Here is a 24,388-nt window from a genome sequence, read left to right as displayed (position 1 = left end):
TCTTCCTATAACTTATTGTCTGGTCAAGATAAGATGAGAGTTGCTGACGGTTCTCTCTCCACCATCTCTGGGAAAGGGGTGGTTGACCTAAGCAAGGACCTCTCTCTTAAATCTGTTCTGCATGTTCCCAATCTTACTTCCAATCTCTTATCTGTTTCAAAGCTTACAAAGAATTTGAACTGTAGCATAACCTTTTTTCCTACTCATTGTGTCTTTCAGGACAGATTGACGAAGAGAACGATTGGGAGCAGTCATGAGTATGGAGGTCTCTACTATTTTGATGTAGACATCAGTTCGGCCTTACAAACATCTGCTGCTAGTAGTCAGAATAATGTGGAGTCAATAGCTAGGTTACATTTGTGGCATGTTAGGCTAGGTCATTTACCTTTTTCATCATTGGAAGGGTTGTTTCCTGAATTATTCAAGGGTATTTCAAGTCAAAGTTTAGTTTGTGAAGTGTGTCAGTTGTCAAAACAATGTAGAACTATTTATCTAGTTTCTAGTGATGAAATTCAAGCTCCTTTTGATTTGGTTCATTCTGATGTTTGGGGCCCTTCACCTCTTGTTTCTGTTGATGGCTTTCGTTACTTTATCAGTTTTATTGATCACTACTCACGATGCACATGGATCTACTTGTTAAAAGGACATGATGAAGTGTCATAGATAACCATGGCATTTTGTAAAATGATTGAAACACAACTTGACAAGAAGATTAAGCAATTCCGATCAGACAATGCTGCTGAATATTTTGAAAGATCCTTGAACCTGTTCATGGAGGATGCTGGCATGCTACATCAGTCATCTTGTGCTAGTACCCCTGAACAGAATGGGGTTGCTGAGCGCAAGAATAGACACCTATTGGAGACCGCTCGAGCCTTACTATTTCAGCACAAGGATCCCAAGCACTACTGGTCTCGAGCAGTCCTTACCGCATCATATCTGATAAATCGGATGCCATCCAAGGTGTTGGGTATGAAAACTCCTTTCTCTGTCCTTTGTCCTAATCTTCCAGACTTTCCTCTTCCACCATCTTTGGTTGTGTATGTTTTATACATGTAAAGGATCCAAAGAAGACCAAGCTGGATCCTAGGGCTACGAAAAGAATCTTTCTAGGGTACTCTCCTACACAGAAGGATTACAAGTGTTATGATCCCGTCACCAAGAAGAAATATGTCACAAAAGATGTGGTATTTTTTTAGTCTCAATCATATTTTCATTCTTCCTAGAATCCTCTTCAGGGGGAGACTAGTGGGATGGAAGAGGATTCTTCTTCCCCCTCCTTTTTTGTGCCTCTTTTTGCCTCGGGCCTTCCATCTCCTCCTGATCCTCCTAGTTGTAGCATCCCAGGTGAACCTAGTGAGGCTCCCATTGTGCCTGTTACCACTCTTGATGTTGTAGATGTTACTGAGGACTCCAGTAGGCAACAAAAAGATATAAGAATCACCTACAACAGAAGGAAAAAGGGCCCTCTAACTCATGGCAGCAACCAATCGGACTCGGATCGACCTGTCTCAGCAATTCCAGGTAATCTTATCACACATACTTCTAATTTGGATCTCCCTATTGCTCTTCGTAAGTCTACCTGTTCTTGTACTATCCGACACCCCATTGCTGAATTTGTTTCTTACTCACGTTTATCTCCTCGCTATTATTCCTTTGTGTCTGCTCTCTCCTCCGTGCATGTCCCTACTAGGTACTCAGAGGCAGCGTCTGACCCAAGATGGAAAGAGGCTATGAATGAAGAAATGAAAGCCTTAATGAAAGCAAGGACTTGGGAATTAGTGGATCTACCAGAAGGGAAGAGCACTGTCGAATGCAAGTGGGTGTTCACTGTAAAGCATAGGGAGGACGGGTCCATTGAAAGGTACAAGGCCAGACTTGTGGCAAAGGGGTTTACTCAAAAGGAAGGGATTGACTACAAAAAAACCTTTGCTCCAGTAGCGAAGCTCAACACAATCCGGGTTTTATTGTCATTAGCTGCAAACTTCTCATGGGAGCTACATCAGCTGGATGTGAAGAATGCTTTCCTAAATGGCGATCTACATGAAGAAGTATTCATGGATCCTCCACCAGGTTATGTTTTTGATAGAAAGTGTGTAAACTGAGAAAAGCATTATATGGTCTTAAGCAATCTCATCGGGCTTGGTTTGAGAAGCTTTGTGGGGCCATGAAGAAAGTGGGGTACACTCAAAGTGGGGCAGATTATACCTTGTTCATAAGGAAACAAAATAGCAAACTTACAGCACTCATTGTCTATGTGGATGATATGGTGATTACTGGGGATGATCTGGAAGAGATAAAAAGATTAAAGGAGTTCTTGGCTTCTAAGTTTGAGATCAAAGACTTGGGCCATCTGAGATACTTCCTTGGGATTGAAGTTGTTAGGTCAAAAGAGGGCATTTATATATGTCAGCGGAAGTATGTCCTTGACCTCCTAGAAGAGACAGGTATGATGGGGTGTAGGCCAGCAGATATTCCAATAGAACAGAACCATGGTCTACAGGAATCAATAGGAGAGGACTACCTTGATAAAGAGACATACCAAAAGCTAGTAGGGAAGTTGATGCACTCTCACTCGACCAAATATTGCTTATGTTGTACATGTTGTCAGCCAGTTCATGCACTCTCCAAAGATCCCTCATATGAGAGCAGTGGAAAGGATTCTTAGGTGCTTGAAGACTTGCCCAGGAAAAGAAATTTTGTTCAGAAAACACAATAAAATTGAAATTGAAGCGTATATTGATGCAGATTGAGCCGGTTCTGTTGGGGACAGGAAGTCAACTTCTGGATATTGCACGTTTGTTGGATGAATCTGGTTACATGACGGAGTAAAAAGCAGAATGTGGTTGCTAGATCAAGTGCAGAGGCTGAATATCGAGCTATGGCTCATGGTGTTGCTGAACTTCAGTGGCTTAGGACCCTTCTTAGTGAGCTCATGATAAAGATCGAGTGTCCTCTCAGGTTGTACTGTGACAATAAGGCTGTCATCAACATTGCAAATAACCCAGTGCAACATGATAGGATGAAACATATTGAGATTGACCAACACTTTGTTAGAGAAAGAATAGTCTCGGAGGAACTCTGCATTCCTTATACTCTTTCCGAGATGCAGATTGCAGATGTGCTAACAAAAGGGCTAGCTTCAACGAAATTCTTGGACTTACTTAGCAAGCTAAACGTGACTGACATCCATGCTTAGATTGAGGGGGAGTGTTGGTTCGGCTGATTTAATGTATATGTTAGTCATTGTTGAGTCTTAAGTCATTAGTTATTGGGCCTAAACTTGTTTAATGTTTTATTTGTCTAGGTGTCCCATCACTAATCAGGGGCATTCTAGTCCATTCATGTAACACTATGTAATAAACATATATATAAGATAATAGGATCGGCTGAAAGGTTTAGAGCCGCCATTTTCAAACTTTCTCCTCTTCTTCTTCTCTTCTTCTTCTTCGGCTGTTGTGTTCCAGCAAACAGTCCCTAAAACATGGTATACAATCAATTTATGGTACAAATTTCTGATCTAAAAATCCACAAAGAACCTATTCTCCATACTGTCATTAGAAAGAAATTAAAAACATAGATGACATATTTTCAAAAGCCACAAACCAACTTGCTCTGCTATACATAAATGGAATATATCTGGAAACCCACACAACTATTGAATATAAACCGAATTCAATGGTTCCAAAAGCAGGGCATTTACAACTTTTCCATATAGTACAAATAGAATTTTGCCTAGGGATTATAGCTGATAAGGGCAACTTTTGGGTCCTAATATCAATAAAAATAATCCTTTTAATATAAGTTCTAAAATAGGTTTACTTTTTTAAAAATATATCAAATAAGGGCAAAAACACTGTTCATCTTCTTCCTCCTCCAAACCACCAAATAAATCTCTCTGAAGATTAATAAATATTTTTCCCATCTTGCTTTTGCCCCAGCCCCACAAACCTCAATGACCACCATCCACCAGCGCCGCTGCCACCGCCTCCGCCCACCTCCGGCAATGCCGATCTGACAACATGCCTCTACTACACCAACCAGTGGCGGGATTGGGATGAGTATGTTCAAGTGGAAGAGAATAAACAGAGGCTTTCTGAAGACGACGAGGAGATCGTTGTCGTCATCAATGTCATTGGCTTCATCTGGGTGCAGCTCATTGGTGATGGAGTGGGCTGGGTTTTGTTTGCTGGTTTACGCCTGGAGGAATTAACTTAAAGATCGATTGGTGCATCCTCAGATTTCCTTTCTGGTTTCTCCCGGTATTGTTTAAATTCTTAGATTGATTACTAACCCATTTGTTCATGAACACATACCACAATAAAATCAGTCAATATAGCCACACAAAAAATAGTTCAGATTTCAGACTAGTCTGATAGACTGATCTAGAAGACTAGAACCATTCTCTACTATGCAATCCTCACTCTTTCTGTACTCTTTCTTGTTTGATTCATGGCTGAGCTTGGTGTGTTGGGTTTGGATTAATTTTTCCTGTAAGAAAAACTAACCAGAAATTTTTGAAGAAAATCGAAAAAAAAGAAGCATTTTTCTTCTTGTAATCTTGTTCTTGTACAATTATATTCAGAGCTGTAGCTGTATAGTCTTGTAGTAGAGACGTTTTGTTGTTAGTTCGTAGCTGTATCGAGTTTTCTGATCAGAGGGGAACAGTAGGCAAACGAGGCATGTGAAAGTGTGTATCGGAACTTATGGATATTCAGTATTCCTTTTTACAAGGGTGAACAAAAAAGGTAGAGATTTATGCTTGAGAGAGATTTATTCAGTGGTTTGGAAGAAGAAGAAGATGAACAGTGTTTTTGCCCTTTTTTTATATATTTTTGAAAAAGTTAACATATTTTAGAAATTATATTAAAAATATTATTTTTATTGATATTAGGGCCCAAAAGTTTCCCTTATCAGCTATAATCCCTTTTTCCTACAAGAAAAATGGCATTTGAAACTTTCATATATACATGGGTGAAAATAAGACCCTCTTTTACTTTATTTGCCATCTGGAAAATGGCTGGTAAGTTAAAACTTGGTACAAAGGAGAGATAACGAAGAGACGAGAGAACCGTGTGCACACATTTTGGGCTGCTATCATTAAATGCAAGAATCGGAAATTAGTAAAATGTAATCTGAGCCTGTCTTTCTAAAGGATCCAAAGAAAAGAAATTTAGAACAATTTCAGTTAACCTTTACTTACAAATCTGTCAAGTTTGTCAAAAGAGAAACTTGGGGAGGAATTGGACCTTGCAAACCACTTGCCTGTATGGAACTATCATTAAGAAACGTAGGTGTTAGAAATGAGAGGAAAGCAGCACATTGAATTTTCACAACTACAAAGCAGTCAAGATCTTGGAAGGAGAACCTCTTACAGTTTTTCAAGCTTTGTCCAATTTCCTATAAAACTGGGTATCTTTCCTGTGAATTGGTTATCGTTCATCCAACTGCATATTACCAATGAACAACACAAATTGACCAAAATAACAAAAATTGATTCAAAAATTGGATAAGACTAAAGAAGTTATAGAAATTTACAATTCTTTCAAGTTGGTCAGCTTGGCAAGTGTTTCAGGCAGCCTCCCTGTGAAATTATTCGAGCTAACCATCCTAGGAGAATAAGGGCAAAATTAAACAAACATATACATGCTTCATTACATGCAAATCTAAGCAACAACAGAACCCCCCCCCCCAAAAAAAAAATAAATAAATAAAGAGAATGCAGCGAGAAAGGTAGGAAGCTCTCACAATTTCTCTATGTTGGTCAGATCCCCGAGCTCTGTAGGAATAAATCCAGAGAACTGATTGGACTCGAGATTTCTGAAAATTAAATTACTTCAAACACGACCACAAAGCGATTTCGCTTGCACGGATTTGATGAGCAATGAAAAATAACAACTTACAGAACTCTGAGAGTGGTGATGTTTGCGAGTTCTTTTGGGATTGGACCTGATAATCGGTTTGCGAAAACAGAGCTACAGAAGGCCTCTTGATTAACATTAGATAACAAAAAAGTTTTGACATGCAAAAAATAAAATGAAGCCACGAGAACGAGACTAAGAAAAGATGCTTACATATTCACCAATTGCATGGCACCCCATTGTGGAGGTATTCTACCGGTAAGGTAGTTGAGAGTGAGATCACTGTAAGAAAAATAGAAGAACAAGAAAATTTTGCAATTAAATTAGTTAGTTTGAAGGAAACGAAGCAAGTAAATGAGAAAAGTAGCCATAAGGTGGATGTCCGTCTATGGGAAGTTCTTACATTTCTTGGAGGTATGGAAGCTTCACCAACTCTGGCGGGAGAACTCCTGATAAATTCTGACCTTTGAGAACGCTGAACTTCAAAAGAAATTTGCAGAGGAATTTAGCGTTTTTTAAGTTCAAGGAAAATGAGACTACACAAGGCTGGGCCGCTGGGAAGCTCGTCTACAAAGGCCCAAACATCACGAGCACAAATGTTTGCATTAGTACAAATGTTGGTGCAAATAAGAAAAATACAAATGTTGGTTCACGTTGGCAGTTCACTCCAATTGAATTACTTTTGGTGCACTCAACTCCATCAGGAGTTGCCCATGCATTCATTGTTAGGAGATGAGTTCAACCCAAACCTAACTCGACTCTTTCACTTCATTTTGTCAAAATGTTCTTTTATTTTGTTGGATATAATTAGTATATTAAGGTTCATTGATTTTAAAATTATTATTATATATATAAAAACAAATTTATATATGTTTGTCGCTACAGTGGCTGAGATGGTTGGATTTCTAACTTATGGTAAAGACCAAGAATAATCAAAGAGTTGGGATCTCCTATCAAAAAAATATGTTCCAACACCTTACTAACAAGATCTGACATTACGCATCTCACCACAAAACCGGAACCCACCATAAAAATGAGACCCGCATAAGATGTACTGTATAAGATATATTAGAAGCATCTCTCTTATCAAGTTGTCATGAATGGGAAGATATTCCCAATATGCGACTGCAGTGGTGAGTGTCTGATTGGAAGCAGATCTGAACTCAATGATTAAGCCATTTAAACGGTAAAAATCATCAAATAACCAATGGTCTAGGACCCGAAAGGTTGCTAGGTCACCGAGTCGCTGGTTCAACCATTTGGTCCAATCCAAAGTCTTGAGAGAATAAAGAGAAGAGATCACACGTACATGCTGATGACGTGACAGTGAGTGGTGTTGATATTGACAAAGGAACAGTTGCAAGTAACGTTGTTGGCAATGCCTCCCCAACCCTTCACCTCTGTCGTGTTTGTCACCCAACTTGAGCTGCCGCTACACGGATCAACGTTGAAATTCCAGTCTCTCTTATTCAAGCGGTTCCCTATTATACGCAATGCTTCCACTGCCAAGGCAAATTGAAAAATATAGCAAGGTTTTTAAAATCAAATGGGACAATCAATCGGTCAGGGGTCTGATTTTCGGGTTGAATGGTTTGTTTGTTTGAATCAAATAAATGGTTCACTCTGACAAAAAATAAAAAAAACAGTCAAAAATGTTGAACAATTCAACTGCCTGAATCAGCAGTTTGCTGATTAAATCAATGATTTTTAGTGAAATAAAGGTTCTAGGGTAAAACGGAACCAATCACTTGATAGATTTCCTGTTTTTCCAGTCTAACCATCCAGTCTGATCCGGTTTTGAAAACCATGAAAAATAATAATACCATCGAATATGGTTGAAAGTACTGTATTGTTCAAGCTTTTCTTTAGGATTGTCAATCGGTTGTGATCTAGACCAAGGCCCAACCCATTAAGAAAATGAATTGATCCAGCCCGACCCCCTGTCAGGGCCCTTTTGAGTATTAGACCCAGGCCCAGCTCTAGTTATACTTGAGTAAATCTTAAGCTTAGTATTTCGCCAATAAACCTATTAATTTTCTTACTCTCCTCTCAAAATATCTTGTATATTTCCTATAAAATAATAATTTTAAAAATAACATAATTAAAGACTTGCAAAAAATATATATAATTGATGATTATCAAAAAAGACAAATTTCCATGCAAATCATTCAAAGTTAATATGAATAGCATATAAAGAATCTAAAAAATTTAAAGAGTGATGTGTTGAGGGTGTTGAAGGAATTCCACGACTCAACAACTCTGCAAAGGAGCTTAAATTACACCTTTATAATTCTAGTCCCAAAGAAAAAATGGGCAGAGGAATTGAGTGACTTTAGATCAATTAGTTTGGTTGGTAGTGTCTACAAATTAATTTCCAATACTCTATCCAAGAGGCTCAAATTAGTGATGGGACCCAAATCTCAGAAACTCAATGTGCTTTTGTGGAGGGAAGGCTCATGCTAGACGAAGTGCCAGTAGCAAATGAGATGATAGATACTAGATTGAGAAGTGGGAGAGTCGGGCTACTTTGTAAAATCAATTTTGAGAAGGCCTATGATCATGTCAACTGAAAATTCTTGGACTACATCCTAAAAAGAATGAATTTTGGCTCAACGGAAAAATTGGATTAAAGTCTATGCCAATACTCCTTTTTCAGTCCTGGTAAATGGGGTGTCTTGTGGTCACTTCAGGAGTTCTAGGGGCTTAAGGCAAGGGGACCCTTCCCCCCTTCCTTTTTATTTGTGTAACTGAAACACTAAGTAGACTAATGAAAAGGGCCACGGCAAGGGGTTTTATAAAAGGATTCCAGGTAGGAGATAAAAGGGTGGAGGTTTCTTCGTTGCAATATGCAGCTCATATTTTGTGATGCTTCATTCGATCAACTTGGTTGTGTAATGGAAGTGTTGCATTGGTTTGAGGTTTGTGACAGGCCTTCATGTAAATAGGCATAAAAGCGAACTTGTTGCAGTGGGAGAAGTGCTAGAGATTGTGAGGTGGGAGGAGGAATGGGGTGTAAAAGAGGCAAGTTTCCTTTGAAATATCTGGGGATGCCTCTAGGTGCTAGGTGCAATTCCAAATTGATTTGGTAGCCTATTGTGGAGAGATTAGACAAGTGTTTGGCTTCTTGGAAGTCCAATATATTCAATTTCTGGTTGGGTCTCGGGGAAACTAAACCAATCCTATGGATGCTCTGTTTGGAAAGACTTATGGTGTGATAATAGACCCTTGAGGGTTTCTTATCCTACCCTCTTTGAAGTAGCATCGGATAAAGATGCTCTTGTTTCAGACTATTTACAGGTGCAGATCGAGTGAAAGCATTTTTTTGGGCACCTATCTTCAAGCGAAATTTGAATGATTAGGAAGTAGAGTCTCTAGTGGAATAAGCAGCTGTTATATAGCACTCCAGTGGAAACAGGGAGAGAGGATAAAAGAGTTTGGAAGTAGGAGAAATCGGGGGTCTTCTCTATTAGATCCTTTTACAACTATTTTTCCAAATCAGAGGCTGAGCCAATCCAAATTAATACTGTGTGGTGTAACGGTGTGCCCACAAAGGTGGTGTTTTTTATTTGGACAGCCTACTTGAACAAGATTTTAACAAGGGTATGCTGCTGGACACAAATGTTTGTGTGCTTTGTCAGAATCATACTGAGTCAGTCAACCATCTGTTGCTTCACTGTGGTTTCTCCTCTGAGGTTTTGGAATAAGGTCAGGAACTTGTATGAGGTGAACAGTTGTTGCCTTGAATCAATAGCACATTTTGTGAAGAGCTAGAGAGTCAAAGGCCTCACTAAAGAGGGAAAGCTAGCTTGGAACCTAACTCCCGATGCAGTTTTCTGGTGCATCTAGCAGGAGAGGAAGCAAGGATCTTCAAGAACCACCACAGTTCTTCAGACAGTGTTTAGAAAGTTATGGGAAAAATGTTGTCTTGGTTAGCAGTAAACAATGTATTTGAGGACAAAAATTTCAGTTCCTTTTTTATTGTTGGGAATCTTTTTGTAAATCTGGGTCTGGGGGTATAGTTCTGTTGGTTGCAGCTTTTGTAAATCCCTGTGTACAGCTCTTTGTTGTACATGGAGTGTAAATCTCAGTTTAGGGTAAATTAATTTGTACTCTGGTTCACTTTTGCCTGTGTTTTGGCAACATTACATTTATGCATTAATAAATGACAGACCAATGCATATTTACATTGATAATAAGATGTTAAAGTACATCAATAAAAAGAAGTAAATTTGCATTCAAGTGGGCTTTTGATAAAAAAAAAAAAAGCATGTACTTTATTGGAATTCATGTTTACATCCATTACAGCTAAAAGTCTGTTTGATAAGAAGGTAAATTTGTTAGTATAAATCTAACCCAATTTTACAATTTATATGAACCGTTTTACACTCTACATATTTGCATTCACACTTATTGCAACTTTTCCAAACGAAGCCTAATGAAATCTTCACTTTACCTATTTCAATATATATATATATATATATATATATATATTATGTTTACCTTTAGAAACCAATATAAATCTTTTTGACCTAATTATTTACAAGAATTTTCAAAATGGAAATCCAAATTTTGAACAACCTAGCCAAAATCGTAACCTGTATGCTAGATCTACGGGCATGTAGGCCTCACAGCTATTAGATGCCACAATTGCTATAGCTAGGCTACCCAATTTAAGACATCTTCCAACCCTAAGCCATGCATGCATCATCTTCTTCTTTAATGGATCCTACATGGTACCTTAGATTTCTGAAGCCATCAATCACAACTCATGGAATTTGTGTGATCATTTCATCTGTTCCAATTATCATGGCAATTAATAGCTTTGCATGTACAATTCTATGGGGTTGTATATTAAGCATGCTAGCTAGCAAGTAGAAATTCTCAAGAGGAGGTGAGAAGTGACCGTCAATATATGATTGGTATTCCCCTTGAAAAGATCATACATATATCCTTAGCATTTAATTAGGTGAAAAGTGACATTCAATATATGATTAATATTCTCCTTGAGAAGTTCTCGTATCCTTGGCATTTAACTTGCATTCTACGGGACATCAAGAAGATGAGTGCTGCTAGGCATCTTTTTACTCTATCATTCCTGGCAAATGATGTACTAATTTCTTTGGCTAATAAGGCCCTATTTAGTTCATTTATCTAGGCGTCATAATTTTATTTCTTATTTATTCCAAGCAAGAATTGGTAAGAATGAATAACATTAAAGTGTTTGGTAATAAAATTTTTGTCATGGCCTTATTCTTTTCAAAATTAAAATTTAGTCTATAGCTCAAAAATTGAGGTAGCCTATAGCATGAAAAATAATCATATCCCATCTTACTTATTTTCATTCTTTAAAGAAATTTTATGTTAGTGATCATAAACTGCCAGCCTAGGTCTATAAAGCCACCACCATAAATGTTTATTGGTGGACTACCATGGAAACTTATGCTAATATGCATTGACTGCCTGCCATCCACCGATAAACATCTTTATTGACGATTTTAGAGACTTAAGCTAACGATTTATGACCGCTAAGACAGTTTTTCTTTAAAAATGAAAATGAGCAACATAGAGCACTTTTCAATTTGAAAAGAATTCAATTTTAGAAAAAAAAGTGTTTGCTTCATAGCAATATTATCTCATTCTACCCATTGTTACCATTTTAGAATTTCATCTTGGGTAAAAATGAAAAAGAATGAAAGTTGAACTGAAATGGCCTAATAGTATTGGCGAACAGAACTTTCATGCTTATAACTCTATTCATGAGGTTCCAAGAGGTGATTCTATTACTCAAAAGAGGATTATTTGTGTATTCTCTCTACTATTAATGGTTTTGTACTTTTAGTGTTTTTACATTTTGATTGTAAGGGGTTGGGTTGAGAGGGTGAGATGATCTTGTATTTAACCACCTCTCTTTTGATAATGCTTAATAAAATTTCAAAATGGCCACTGGCCACCCCTCCACTTGAAGCAAATTTAGGGGTCTTAAAAACACTCTATTTTCAACACCAACCAGTTGGGATTCATGCATGCCTGGGATTTTGTAAGGACAAGTGAAACAATAGAAACCGGTAACTACTATAAGGAAGGAACGCAATGTTGTTTAAAACAATTAATCTTTATTTTAATAGTTTATTAAAAGAATATGTTAGTAGTTTGGTAATTTGGATTAATTGTAGTAATATTTTTAACAAAAATAATAAGTTATTGCTAAATACTTAATAGAATAATTATTTTTTCCATATTATCTATTAGTGCTCTATTTTATTTATTTACTTTGTTAATGATTAAATGTTACAATTTTTGTAAATATTACTTAAATATTAATAAACATATAAAATTAGGTTGTAGTCATAACTAAACTAATCTAAGCCCAATCTCAAGGTCTAAGACTTCGAGTTGGGCTTTTGTTGATCATCAACCTGACCCAACTCTCATAAGTCGCACCTCTAAGAGCAATGTGACATTTGTAATTGGACCAAACCAAATTGAGCGCAACCTATGCATACATTATTTTGGGTTTTTACTTTTTTTTAGATAAAAATATTAATATTGAAACCAAAAGGGTTATGGTAGATGGACTATCCCCACTATGTAGCATAATGAACAAAAAAATAATAAAAAATCTCAGGATAGATTTTGATAGTGTATTAACAGTTTTTAAGGTTGCCTGGCCAAGCCAAACCCACACCCAAAGTGTAGTAATATTTAAATGGGCTTAGGATGGGGATAGGCTTGCCCATGTTAATGAATATCTCTACTAATATAAGGTACAATCACATTTAACTTTTATGACCTCCATGTATCAAGCTTTTGGCCTATATCTCTATATTAAATTATATTTAAATTAAATATAAAATATTGTAATTAATATAAAAATATATTGTGGAATGGACCTGGACACAAACCCAGCCCAAGCCTTTGTAGGCCAGGCTAGAAATGATCATACAGGTGGGACCTAACTCATTCATTGTCTTCATTCTTTTTGGTGGTTCGATCCTGATGTAACCGTTTTTGGTCACGTACCATTTTTTGTGATGTATAATTTTTTTTGACTAAGTACCTCGTGTTTGACCTGGTGGTGACGTGCCTTGGTGATGAGCTACTTGGTGGCGAACTCCCTGGGGGGAGAACTACTTGGTGACGAACTACCTAGTGATGCTCCCTGGTGGCGAACTGCCTAGGGGCGAACTGCCTGGTGGCGAACTGCCCGGTGGCGAACTGCCTAATGGCGAACTGCCTGGTGGCGAACTGCCCGGCAGTGCTCCCTGGTGGTGAACTGCCTGATGGCGAACTGCCTGGTGGCGAACTGCCCGGTAGTGCTCCCTGGTGGCGAACTACCTGATGGCGAACTGCCTGGTGGCGAACTGCCTGATGGCGAACTACCTGGTGACGAACTGCCTGATGGCGAACTGCCTGGTGGTGAACTGCCCGGCAGTGCTCCCTGGTGGTGAACTGCCTGGTGATTCTCCCTGGTGACGAACTGCCTAAGGGGGAACTGCCTAGTGGCGAACTGCCCGGTGGCGAACTTCCTGGTAGTGCTCCCTAGTGGCGAACTGCCTGATGGTGAACTCGTCACTTGACTTGCTCCTAGGCGGTCTGCAACTCAGAGGATGGTGGAGCTCCCTGGTGCAGCGCAACCCGACTACCCTCCGCGTGAGGTGATTCTCTCTCCTTTGTAGACGGCGGGAGCTGAGGGACCTGCGGGAACTGAATCAGAGGACCCGGGGGTATTTTCCCGGCGGGGACTCTCCGATGCCTAAGTTAGCATTCTGATTACAAAGGGCTTGGAGAGAAATGAGAGAGCTAGAGAGCGGGGGTTACCATACTTTTTTTCTTCCTCCCTTTCTTTTTTTTGGCTTTGGGGGTTGGAGTCCTTATATAGTGGTGCCCTCGCGGGTTAGGTGGGTGAAAAGCCTTCAAATGGTAAGACGTCATATCCCGTCAGAACCGGGGTACAGTGATGAACTCCTCGAGGTTGTCAAGCTGGCGCTTGTGCCAGGCGGCCAGGTCGGCGCCTGGGCCAGGTTGTCAGGTCGACGCCTGTCAGTCGACGGGTCGGTGTCCGGGCCAGGTTGCCAGGCCGGCGCCTGTGTCTGTCGACGGGTCGGTGTCCGGGCCAGGTTGCCAGGTCGGCGCCTGGGCCAGGTTGTCAGGTCGGCGCCTGTCAGTCGACGGGTCAGTGTCCGGGCCAGGTTGCCAGGCCGGCGCCTGTGTCTGTCAGCGGGTCGGTGTCCGGGCCAGGTTGCTTGGTCGGCGCCTGTGTCAGTCGGCGGGTCGGTGTCCGGGCCAGGTTGCCCGGTTGGCGCCTGTGTCCAGGTCAGGTTGTCAGGTCGGCGCCTGTGTCCGGGCCAGATTGCCAGGTCGGCGCCTGTGTTCGGGCCAGGTTGCCAAGTCGGCGCATGTGGCAGGCTGATCCGACCAGGTCGCGCAGGTCGCGCACAGGCCGCGCACAGGCCGCGCGCAGGCCGCGCACAGGCCGCGCCAGGCTGCGCCAGGTCGCGCGCAGGTCGCGCCAGGTCGCGTGCAGGCCGCGCCAGGTCGCGCCAGGCCAGCCAGACCGGTGCTCGGGGGGGGACCAACTTGGTAAGTTGTTGCCTGGGGGCTTGCCTAGTTGTCACGAGGTGCCACGTGTCACAATTTCACTGGAGGGCCAAATCTGCCCTCATCAATTGCCCCCCACTCCCGAGCTGAGAGTAACTCAGCGAAGGGAGTAGATTTCTTTTGGCCCGTAAGTCGACGAGCTAGTAAGTTTTTATCCAATTCCTTAGGCTTTGGGAGCTGCCTGTATGTGGCGAGTTGCCAGTAAGACGAGGGGGTCTCCGCCAGTTTCAGTAGTGTAACCCTTAGGCTCTGGGGCAACTTATAGTTCACTTTTGCTGATTTTGTTCCTGCTGAGAAAGCGATTGGATATTTAGCAATAGTGTGGCCCACAGGCTTTGGGAGTGACTCATAGTCTACTCTTTTTTGATTTTTGCCCGTGCCGGAGAGGCGACCGGGTCTTAAGCAGTAATGTGGCCCGTAGGCTTTTGGGAGTGACTCGTGGTCTACTCTTTTTTGACTTTGCCCGTGCCGGAGAGGCGACCGGGTCTTAAGCAGTAATGTGGCCCGTAGGCTTTTGGGAGTGACTCGTGGTCTACTCTTTTTTGACTTTGCCTGTGCCGGAGAGGCGACCGGGTCTTAAGCAGTAATGTGGCCTGTAGGCTTTTGGGAGTGACTCGTGGTCTACTCTTTTTTGACTTTTGCCCGTGCCAGAGAGGCGACCGGGTCTTAAGCAGTAATGTGGCCCGTAGGCTTTTGGGAGTGACTCGTGGTCTACTCTTTTTTGACTTTGCCCGTGCCGGAGAGGCGACCGGGTCTTAAGCAGTAATGTGGCCCGTAGGCTTTGCCTGTGAGGTGTCGAGCTATGATTGTGCTGCATCAGCTTCGTAAGGCCGGTCACCGACTCCTACAAGAAGCTACTAGGGGCTCGACCTTCGGGGGCAGCACTACTAACTTTAGGTTGCCAGCTCACACAAGAGCCTTGGAAGGCTCGACCGGTAAGGGCGCCTATGTAGTCTGTTGGCCGTCAACTCCCACGGAAGCCACGAAGAGCTCATATTTGTAGGGGGACCTTGCGGAGAGGACTGATGAGGCATCATCTGAATCGAAAGTAAGGTTGGTAGAGCTACTTAGTCTGTTAGCCCCCTGCATAGTTTTTGAGTTCATAAAAAATGTAAACTATAAAGTGATATCTTCAAAAAAGTGAGGACTTAGCTTTGGTAGGATGAGAACTTAGCTTTTGTAGGATGAGAACTTAGCTTTTCGTAGCGTATTCCCACAGACGGCGCCAATTGATGTAATTGTTTTTGGTCACGTACCATTTTTTGTGATGTATAAAGTTTTTTGGCTAAGTACCTCGTGTTTGACTTGGTGGTGACGTGCCTTGGTGATGAGCTACTTGGTAGCGAACTCCCTGGGGGAGAACTACTTGGTGACGAACTACCTGGTGATGCTCCCTGGTGGCGAACTACCTAGGGGCGAACTGCCTGGTGGCGAACTGCTCGGTGGCGAATTGCCTGGTAGTGCTCCCTGGTGGCAAACTGCCTGGTGGCGAACTGTCCGGTAGTGCTCCCTGGGGGCGAACTGCCTGATGGCGAACTGCCTGGTGGCGAACTGCCTGATGGCGAACTGCCTGGTGACGAACTGCCTGATGGCGAACTGCCTGGTGGCGAACTGCCCGGCAGTGCTCCCTGGTGGCGAACTGCCTGGTGATGCTCCCTGGTGGCGAACTGCCTAGGGGCGAACTGCCCGGTGGCGAACTTCCTGGTAGTGCTCCCTGGTGGCGAACTGCCTGATGGCGAATTCGTCACTTGACTTGCTCCTAGGCGGTCTGCAACTCAGAGGATGGTGGAGCTCCCTGGTGCAGCGCAACCCGACTACCCTCCGCGTGAGGTGATTCTCTCTCCTTTGTAGACGGCGGGAGCTGAGGGACCTACGGGAACTGAATCAGAGGACCCGGGGGTATTTTCCCGGCGGGGACTCTCCGATGCTTAAGTTAGCATTCTGATTACAAAGGGCTTGGAGAGAAATGAGAGAGCTAGAGAGCGGGGGTTACCATACTTTTTTTCTTCCTCCCTTTCTTTTTTTTGACTTTGGGGGTCGGAGTCCTTATATAGTGGTGCCCTCGCAGTTTAGGTGGGTGAAAAGCCTTCAAATGGTAAGACGTCATATCCCGTCAGAACCGGGGTACGCTGATGAACTCCTCGAGGTTGTCAGGCTGGCGCTTGTGCCACGCGGCCAAGTCGGCGCCTGGGCCAGGTTGTCAGGTCAGCGCCTGTCAGTCGACGGGTCGGTGTCCGGGCCAGGTTGCCAGGCCGGCGCTTGTGTCTGTCGGCGGGTCGGTGTCCGGGCCAGGTTGCCAGGTCGGCGCCTGTGCCAGGCGGCCAGGTCGACGCTTGGGCCAGGTTGTCAGGTTGGCGCCTGTCAGTCGACGGGTCGGTGTCCGGGCCAGGTTGCTAGGCCGGCGCCTGTGTCTGTCGGCGGGTCGGTGTCCGGACCAGGTTGCTAGGTTGACGCCTGTGTTAGCCGGCGGGTCGATGTCCGGGCCAGGTTGCCAGGTCGGCGCCTGTGTCAGTCGGCGGGTCGGTGTCCTGGCCAGGTTGCCAGGTCGGCACCTATGTCAGTCGGCGGGTCGGTGTCCGGGCCAGGTTGCCAGGTCGGCGCCTGTGTCCGGGTCAGGTTGTCAGGTCGGCGCCTGTGTCCAGGCCAGATTGCCAGGTCGGCGCTTGTGTCCGGGCCAGGTTGCCAGGTCGGTGCATGTGGCAGGCTGATCCGGCCAGGCCGCGCGCAGGCCGCGCAGGTCGCGCGCAGGCCGCACCGGGTCGTGCCAGGCCAGCCAGACTGGTGCCCGGGGGGGGGACCAACTTGGTAAGTTGTTGCCTGGGGGCTTGCCTAGTTGTCACGAGTGCCACGTGTCGCAATTTCACTGGAGGGCCAAATCTACCCTCATCAGATCCCATTCCCACCACCATGTCTATAATGCAACGCTTGACAGCCTTTTTGGCATCTATAACTATATACTTAAAGCATTGGAAAGATGTGCGATTGATATATAGAAATCAACACGGGGCATGCTCTTGGCTTGACTGCTTTGAAATACACCCCTTCTCCTTACTCTCTCTCTCTCATTTCTCTCTTTTTATTCTCTCTCTCTCTATTTTCTCCACCTCTTCTCTTCACCCTCCCCCTTTCACGTCAAATCATTCTCTTTCTCCCACCTTCTCTCTTCACCCTCCCCTTTTCACATCAAATCATTCTCTTTTAATGTCACGATTCTCATTTATTTTTCTTTACTCTCTTTTTTGTTTTTACGTTTTACCTTATGTTTTTCTTAAAATGATTCATTAATGAAAGGGTTATTTACTTAGAGACCTCCCGTAATCTCTGAAAACACCCCTATAGTTTACACATTAAGACACCCCAATACTTTGCAAATTGCAATCAGTTTAGTTAATCCAATTTTTATGAGAAACCGTTGGTATTTCAGGATCTGTAACCTCATGAAAAAGTGAAAAACCCAAAAGTGCCTCTAATGAAAAATCTAAACTATGAGGAATGTCTTAATAATACACAAATTATAGGGGTTGCTTTAGTAATTATATGAAATTAGAGGGGGTGAGGGTGACTAATTGTCCATGTAAATGACGCTTAATAAAATATATCCAAAGAAACAAGATAAAGAAAATGTTGATCCTAGCATTGTTCATGCCCAAAAAGCTTGAGACGTGAGACACTTGTCGATACAATAAATTTTTATTTATTTTAATAAAATATTGTCTAAACATTTATTTATTTAATAAAATTAAAATATATTATTTATTTTTATTTATTCTTTTTTTGTTTTATTTTTAAATCATTTATTTAGTTAGGAATAATTTACTAACAAACTATTATTACTAGCAAAAAGGAACTAGATTAGGGTTATCATCAATGGATTGGGTCTACCTAATGGATCCAAACGGACCAAATCAATTATAACAGTTCGGTTCTATGTAAGTAAGTATGTATGTATGTATGTATGTAATTTTTTATAATTTTTATCATATTTTTATGTTTGAAATAGTAAATTTGATAGATAAAAAATAAGATAATATTAGTTAAAAATGTTTGACTTATTAACATATAAATAATTTAATATTTTTCTATTATTTTTATTAAGATTATATTATCAAAATTTAAATTTTAAGTAATTATTTGAATAAACAACTATTATTTTCAATATAGTCGGGTCTATAATTTTGTCCTGATTAAATAATCGGTTTGAGATTAATCCTACCTAGACCCAACCCATTGACAATTGTAACCCGATTAGGGCTTCCCCACTATACTTATTTATTATTCTTAAATAGTATAGTTATATTTATTATTTTTAACAAGATAATAATAATCTAATCTATAACTATATACTTAAAGCATTGGGTTTGTGTACGGATGTGGTTAGAGGTCAACACGTGGAACGTTTATGGCTTAACGCTCATTATATGTCTAGGTAACAAAGAAAAACTAAACCAGAGTTTTGCATTCTTTCTTCTAATGGGACATTTTCTTACCAGATTTGTAGGGTATCATTTTATTGAAGTTTTACTTTATTTACTGCTTTCTATTTGAAATTGCAGGGAGCCTTGGTGGTTTCTTGTTGATTTTAAATCTGTTAAGATTTGCGTTGTCTCTAACTTGTAATTTAACCGAAGTCCATCATTTGGGTGAAGGATTGCAAACATATTTTTTTCTACACCTCTGAATAATTTCCCTAATCAAGGTATTAAGGAATAACGTATCTACTTTTGGCTATTATTTAACCTACAATAGTTTCTCTAATCAAGATGTTAATACAGAACTTATCTATTTTTGGCTATTGGTTAGCCTACAATTTGCTAGCTATTTGTTCTACACACTCTCTCTTTTATTTGTTCTACAATTTGCACATTAGGTGTAGTTTGACTAAATACCCTTATTCAAGGTGAATGATTTCAGCTTTTGTTCTTATTTCATTGCTTTCTAATTAAAGACCAACACCAATCGTGAATTGTCATGGGTGTATTGTTACATTCTACAAGTCTATGACTTCCAACAATCCCACCAAACTGGTAATGCCTGTTTGGTTAATGGCTTCTAACTTGCCAAGGTGGTTCCCATATAGATATCTATAAACCATGTTTTGTGAATCCAAATCTACTCTCATTATAGTTCCATTCAGCCTTCTTATACTATTATTTTTACAACAATTCATCTGAAGGGTTGTGCTAAACGCCTAAACCAACTCAGCTGAAATTTTAGTTATACTATACATTAAATTGATTACCTATACTTCAATAGTTCAAATATCTTACCAAAAAAGCTCAATTGTTGATTATTTTATTTTAATTTCTTACATTTCCCTTATTTTATTTGAATATAAGGGATTTATTCTACTTTTTCTAAAATTTTCACAATTAATGGCAAGAGGGATGAGGAAGGGGAGTTTTTCTTTGTGCTTAAAAAAATTATGCTGAATTGGTAGATGGTTGTGTAATGCAGTTTATAAGGGGATGGGCAAGAGGAGAGAGATGAGAAGAGAAGGGGACTGAGGGAGGGAGAGCTGGGGAAGGGTATATGGAGATGACAAACAAGAAGAAATGTGATTTTGTAATCTATATATTTTGTGATGGGGAAGAAGGGATGGAAGGAAAGAGAGATAAATTGAATACCCCATGGTTTATGGTTTTTTGATTCAGGGGAATGACCGAATGACAAACAAAAAAATGAAACTTTTTTTTTTTAAGTTTCATTAATCCTTCTATTGTTTATATATACCTATGATGGTTATATATCCTAGGCTTAGACTTGTGATTTGGCGATTAGTTAGGGGCGTTAGGCTTAAATATGTGATCTTGCAGGTGTTAAAAGAGGTCTATAACTATATACTTAAAGCGAGTTCATTAGTTTTTTAACTATTGTAGATCGGTGATCGGATAGAAATGGGGAAGCAACAACTTGGTTATGTGTTGAATCTCACAGTTACAACGTTTCAGTCCATTCCCATGCCTATTTACTAAATCTTGTATAGCCGATAATTAATAACCATCTATACTTCTAGTGTTTTTTTTAGTTTTAAAATTGTAAAAAATTGTTTGTACATTTGACATGTTCATCTCCAACTTAGTATTAAAGAGCTCTCTCTTGTATCTATTCTTTAACAAGTATGAATAAATTGAGTTATTTATCCCAAAAAACATTAATGAGGTAGCACTGGATTTTTAATTGAAAATTCAGTTCGGTATCTTGTTTTACAATAAAATTAAAGGATTTAGCTTGAAACCCAAGAAAATAAACAGTTTTTTAAATCCTCAAAAAGTTTCATAGTTTGATCGATTTTTATATGACCACATTTTAAATAAACGACCACTCCTTTGTTTCTCCTTTGCCCGTCCTCAGCAGGGCCTTATTTATTAAAAAAAAAAGCATAGGTATTGAATTAGCTTAATTAAGCTAGTACTGTAGCGAGCTCAGAATCGGATCTCCTGAAATCAAAAATCGTGCAAACACCCTCGTATCTCACTGATATAAGAAGAACGAAATGACTTAAAATTATCAGAGTTTGTTTTTCGGTATTAAAAATTACCAAATTCAAGCAAGGATAATGGGTTATGTGTGGTCGACAACAACTGAATAAAAGCAACACCAAAATTAATTACTGTATTCGATTAAAAGAAAGCAAGGATTTAAACCAGAAAACAAAGAATTTCGAAGATATATTTTGAGGGAAGATAAAGCTCACAATAACAGAAGAATGTTCAAAAAAAAAAACCGAAACTCAACCGATTTGATAAAAATAAACCAAATGAAACATGGACAGTTCAGAGGAACTCGTGAAGCAAAATTTGCCAGCAAGAGAAAAGTTTGCAAAAGGAACAAGATTTCTTTCCAAAATGTAAGATTAGACATATGAGAGAGAGAGGGAGAGAGCAATGATCAAGTTGTACCTTCATCATCCGGTAAGACTTGGGATTGAGATCTGAAATCCACGAAGCAATTCAGCACGAGAAGAAAGACAAGAGCAGGCAACAGCTTATTCGAGTTCATTAGAAGAACTAAAGACACCATTCTTCTCTCTCTCTCTCTCTCAGAGTCACGCACACAGATCAAAAACGTCGGTCGTCAGAGGAAATGTCAGCACTCAGAAAGAAAGCGAAAGAAGATAGGACGAGCTTTTAAATCTTCAAACAACAAGAGAGCAGAGCACGATGAAGCCGTAGGTTGTTGTCGTTGAAAAGTCTTTTACTCCAATGGTAAACTTTCAAAAAGCAACGCCGACACCGGCCTATTAATGGTCCAGGTCGTCCGGTCCAACCCTATTACACAGGGTCCGGCCGGATTAAGACATTTGATTATGTATTATAGTCATATAGTGATAAAAATATTAAAATACCCTCGATAAGCCCAGAAGTTTTAATTATATTTTATTCGGTTCATCCAATAAGCCCAATATATAGGTTTAAAATATTGATACACTCAACACTGCAAAATAGGAAAACTTTGGATGTCGACCGGCAATAAGAATTTTTACCACTGTTTTCAAAATCGGACCGGGTTAGGAATCGGTCACCGGTTTTGTTTTCTTCTAAAACCGTTGATTTTGGTCAGCAAACTGTTGAATCAGCCGGTTAATTGTTCGAACGATTTTGATTGTTTTTTAATTTTTTATTTTTTTGTCAGAACGGGCTGGTCATTTGGGTCAAACAGTCGGACCATTCGAACCGGTAACTGGACCCTTGACTGGTTCAATCACCGGTTCGTTTTTAAAAACCATAATTTTTACAAAGTATGGATCTTCTTGTAATATTAAAAAATTTGTATTTTTAAAATAAAATTTGATTTTTATAAAAAAAGTTGATCATCGCCAAGGTCCTATATATTGATACAGTTGGATGACTCAGGTTAGGAAAAAGTCACATCAGAACAGTGCCTTACATGCATATCTCAACGTGCATTGAGAACATCTCTATATTTATTTTATGGGATGTTCTCAATACACAGTCGGAATGTGCTGTCGAGCGCCGATGTAAATTCTTTACCTTCTAGATATTAAAAAGACACCACCATGAATCCCGAATAAAAATCAAGAATGCTTGTCAGCTGCCAAGAATTGAAAACAATGAATGTGTCATCATCAATTGAACAAAGAAAAGAACTTCTCCAACCGCCAGTAAGGACCGTCCCCGTCGATCTATCCGCATATGTTAGGAAGGAAAAGCGAAAAGCGGCCCTGATTCCAATTATAGTCAATCTCTCGTGGGTTGTGGCCATGGTTGTATGCTTAATATTGCTTATAAAGAGTAATAACTTCTCTTAAATTTTATGAGATTTTTTAAACTATGCCCATGGAGTTACATCTCCGCCCCCACAGCAAATCTCTCCGTGCATTGGGAATATTTCCCGATCATAATCGTTGATATCATCATGGGAGATGTTTCCAATACATGGCAGAAATGTGCTGTGGGGCAGCCCATAGTGAGGCGGAGATTTTCCCCATTCCCAATGGGGATATAATTTCCCCGACCCGATGGGATGGAGATTGTTTTGGTGGGGTGGGGACGGGGATTAATAAGAATTCCCGATTGGGGTTGGGGTCAGGGATAGGGATTGAGGTCCTCACCCCGCCTTGGCCCCGATTATGTATATATATATATATTAAATATTTATTATTATATTATTTATATTATATATATATTTATATTTAAAATTTTTATTTATTTTAAGTAAATTTATTTTTCAAATAAATATTGTTATCTAAAAAAAATTGGGGATTCAGGTCCCTGCGGGGAACCCATTCCCGTCAGGAATCGGGGATGGAAGACAAATTTTATCCCCAACAAAGATCAAAAACAGGGATGGGATTAATTTCATAATCGAGGACGAGAATGAGAAATATGATCCCAGTTCCATTGCCATTCATATGGTTAAGGGTTTCTGCTGCAACCAGCATAATAACCTCTCCCTGATGATTCAATTCATGATTTCAACAAAAGCCTCTTCTAATTTCATAAAATCCCTTCAGTGGTGGATCCGGGACTTATGATCAGTGGGAGTAGGGTATCTAGTGACGAGGGTGGGTATTCAATGAGAATGAAGAAAATGTTATCCATTCTATTGGGATGTTATAGCCTTATACACCAAAAAAACGAAAATAAAATTATTTTATACTGTTGATCTTGAAGATGCCAGGAGGATATGTCAATTGTCATCTCTAGGTTTGAAGAGACAAGGTAAAAGATAAAATTCCAAATCCCAAACCTCATAATTTGTCAATAGGAATAGAGACATAGGTGTCATTCTTCTATATTTTTTCTTTATTTCTTACCTATTCACCTCTAAAAAATGATTCAATTTAAGAAATTAAGCCAAATTTTATTTAATTCCCTATTATTTAATTTGAGTGGGGGCAATTATAAAAACATTTAAATTTTTTCTTAATTTTTATAATTATATAAAACTTTTTTCAAATCTTAGCGAGGGTAATTGCCCACACTGACCTCTATATAGATTCACCGTTGTTAATAGAGACTTCAAAGTTATGAAATTATCCTTACAACTTATTAATAATTCAAATTTCAAAATATTAGATTTGCCCTTCTAGACTTCATTAGACCTAATGTTTTTATAGAATAAAATTTCTTTATTCTTTTCAATCCTATTTAGGGTTTTTTTTTTATTAAAAGTGAAAAGTTCTTTTAGGGGTATTTTAATATATTTTTGTCTAAATTGATAGATATAACGGTAAAATAGATAGTTTTAGAAAACTAATGCATTAGGCCTAGGGGTGCAAGTTGGGCTAAGTTTATGGTCAACACAACCCTAAAATTTGGGCTTAAGGCCCGAGCCTGGACCGAACTTGAGATCAAGCTAACCTAAGCCCAGCCTACAATGTAATTTGATGCACTCAGGTTGGGTTCGGACTCAAGCCGGGCTCGGGTTGGTCAATGAACTTGCTATGAAATAATACATGTGTGTAT

At 40.2% G+C, this 24,388-nt stretch overlaps 1 protein-coding gene across 4 annotated transcripts in view; it reads right to left on the bottom strand.

Annotated features, from left to right (window-relative positions):
* LOC104608460 (putative LRR receptor-like serine/threonine-protein kinase At1g53420) overlaps nt 1–21,634 on the bottom strand; it is a 53,223-nt gene extending 31,589 nt beyond the window's left edge. The window contains exons 1-9 of one of the 4 annotated variants that reach the window (XM_088889342.1): nt 21,359–21,634; nt 7,171–7,363; nt 6,265–6,336; nt 6,075–6,143; nt 5,904–5,975; nt 5,749–5,820; nt 5,539–5,610; nt 5,376–5,447; nt 5,204–5,275 (exon numbers count right to left, since the gene is read on the bottom strand). In XM_088889342.1, coding sequence (XP_088745468.1) covers nt 5,204–5,275; nt 5,376–5,447; nt 5,539–5,610; nt 5,749–5,820; nt 5,904–5,975; nt 6,075–6,143; nt 6,265–6,336; nt 7,171–7,363; nt 21,359–21,479 — 815 coding nt within the window. In that variant the 5' untranslated portion in view covers nt 21,480–21,634. Of the gene's footprint in view, nt 1–5,203; nt 5,276–5,375; nt 5,448–5,538; nt 5,611–5,748; nt 5,821–5,903; nt 5,976–6,074; nt 6,144–6,264; nt 6,429–7,170; nt 7,364–21,358 lie in introns of those variants that run through there. The other 3 variants (XM_088889341.1, XM_088889343.1, XM_088889344.1) reach the window with 3 other exon arrangements.
* Between the last annotated feature and the right edge of the window lie 2,754 nt (nt 21,635–24,388).

This window comes from Nelumbo nucifera, chromosome 6 (assembly GCF_055504915.1).
Source record: "Nelumbo nucifera cultivar China Antique chromosome 6, China Antique-T2T, whole genome shotgun sequence".
NCBI lineage: Eukaryota > Viridiplantae > Streptophyta > Magnoliopsida > Proteales > Nelumbonaceae > Nelumbo > Nelumbo nucifera.
This window is presented reverse-complemented; position numbering and strand designations above follow the sequence as displayed.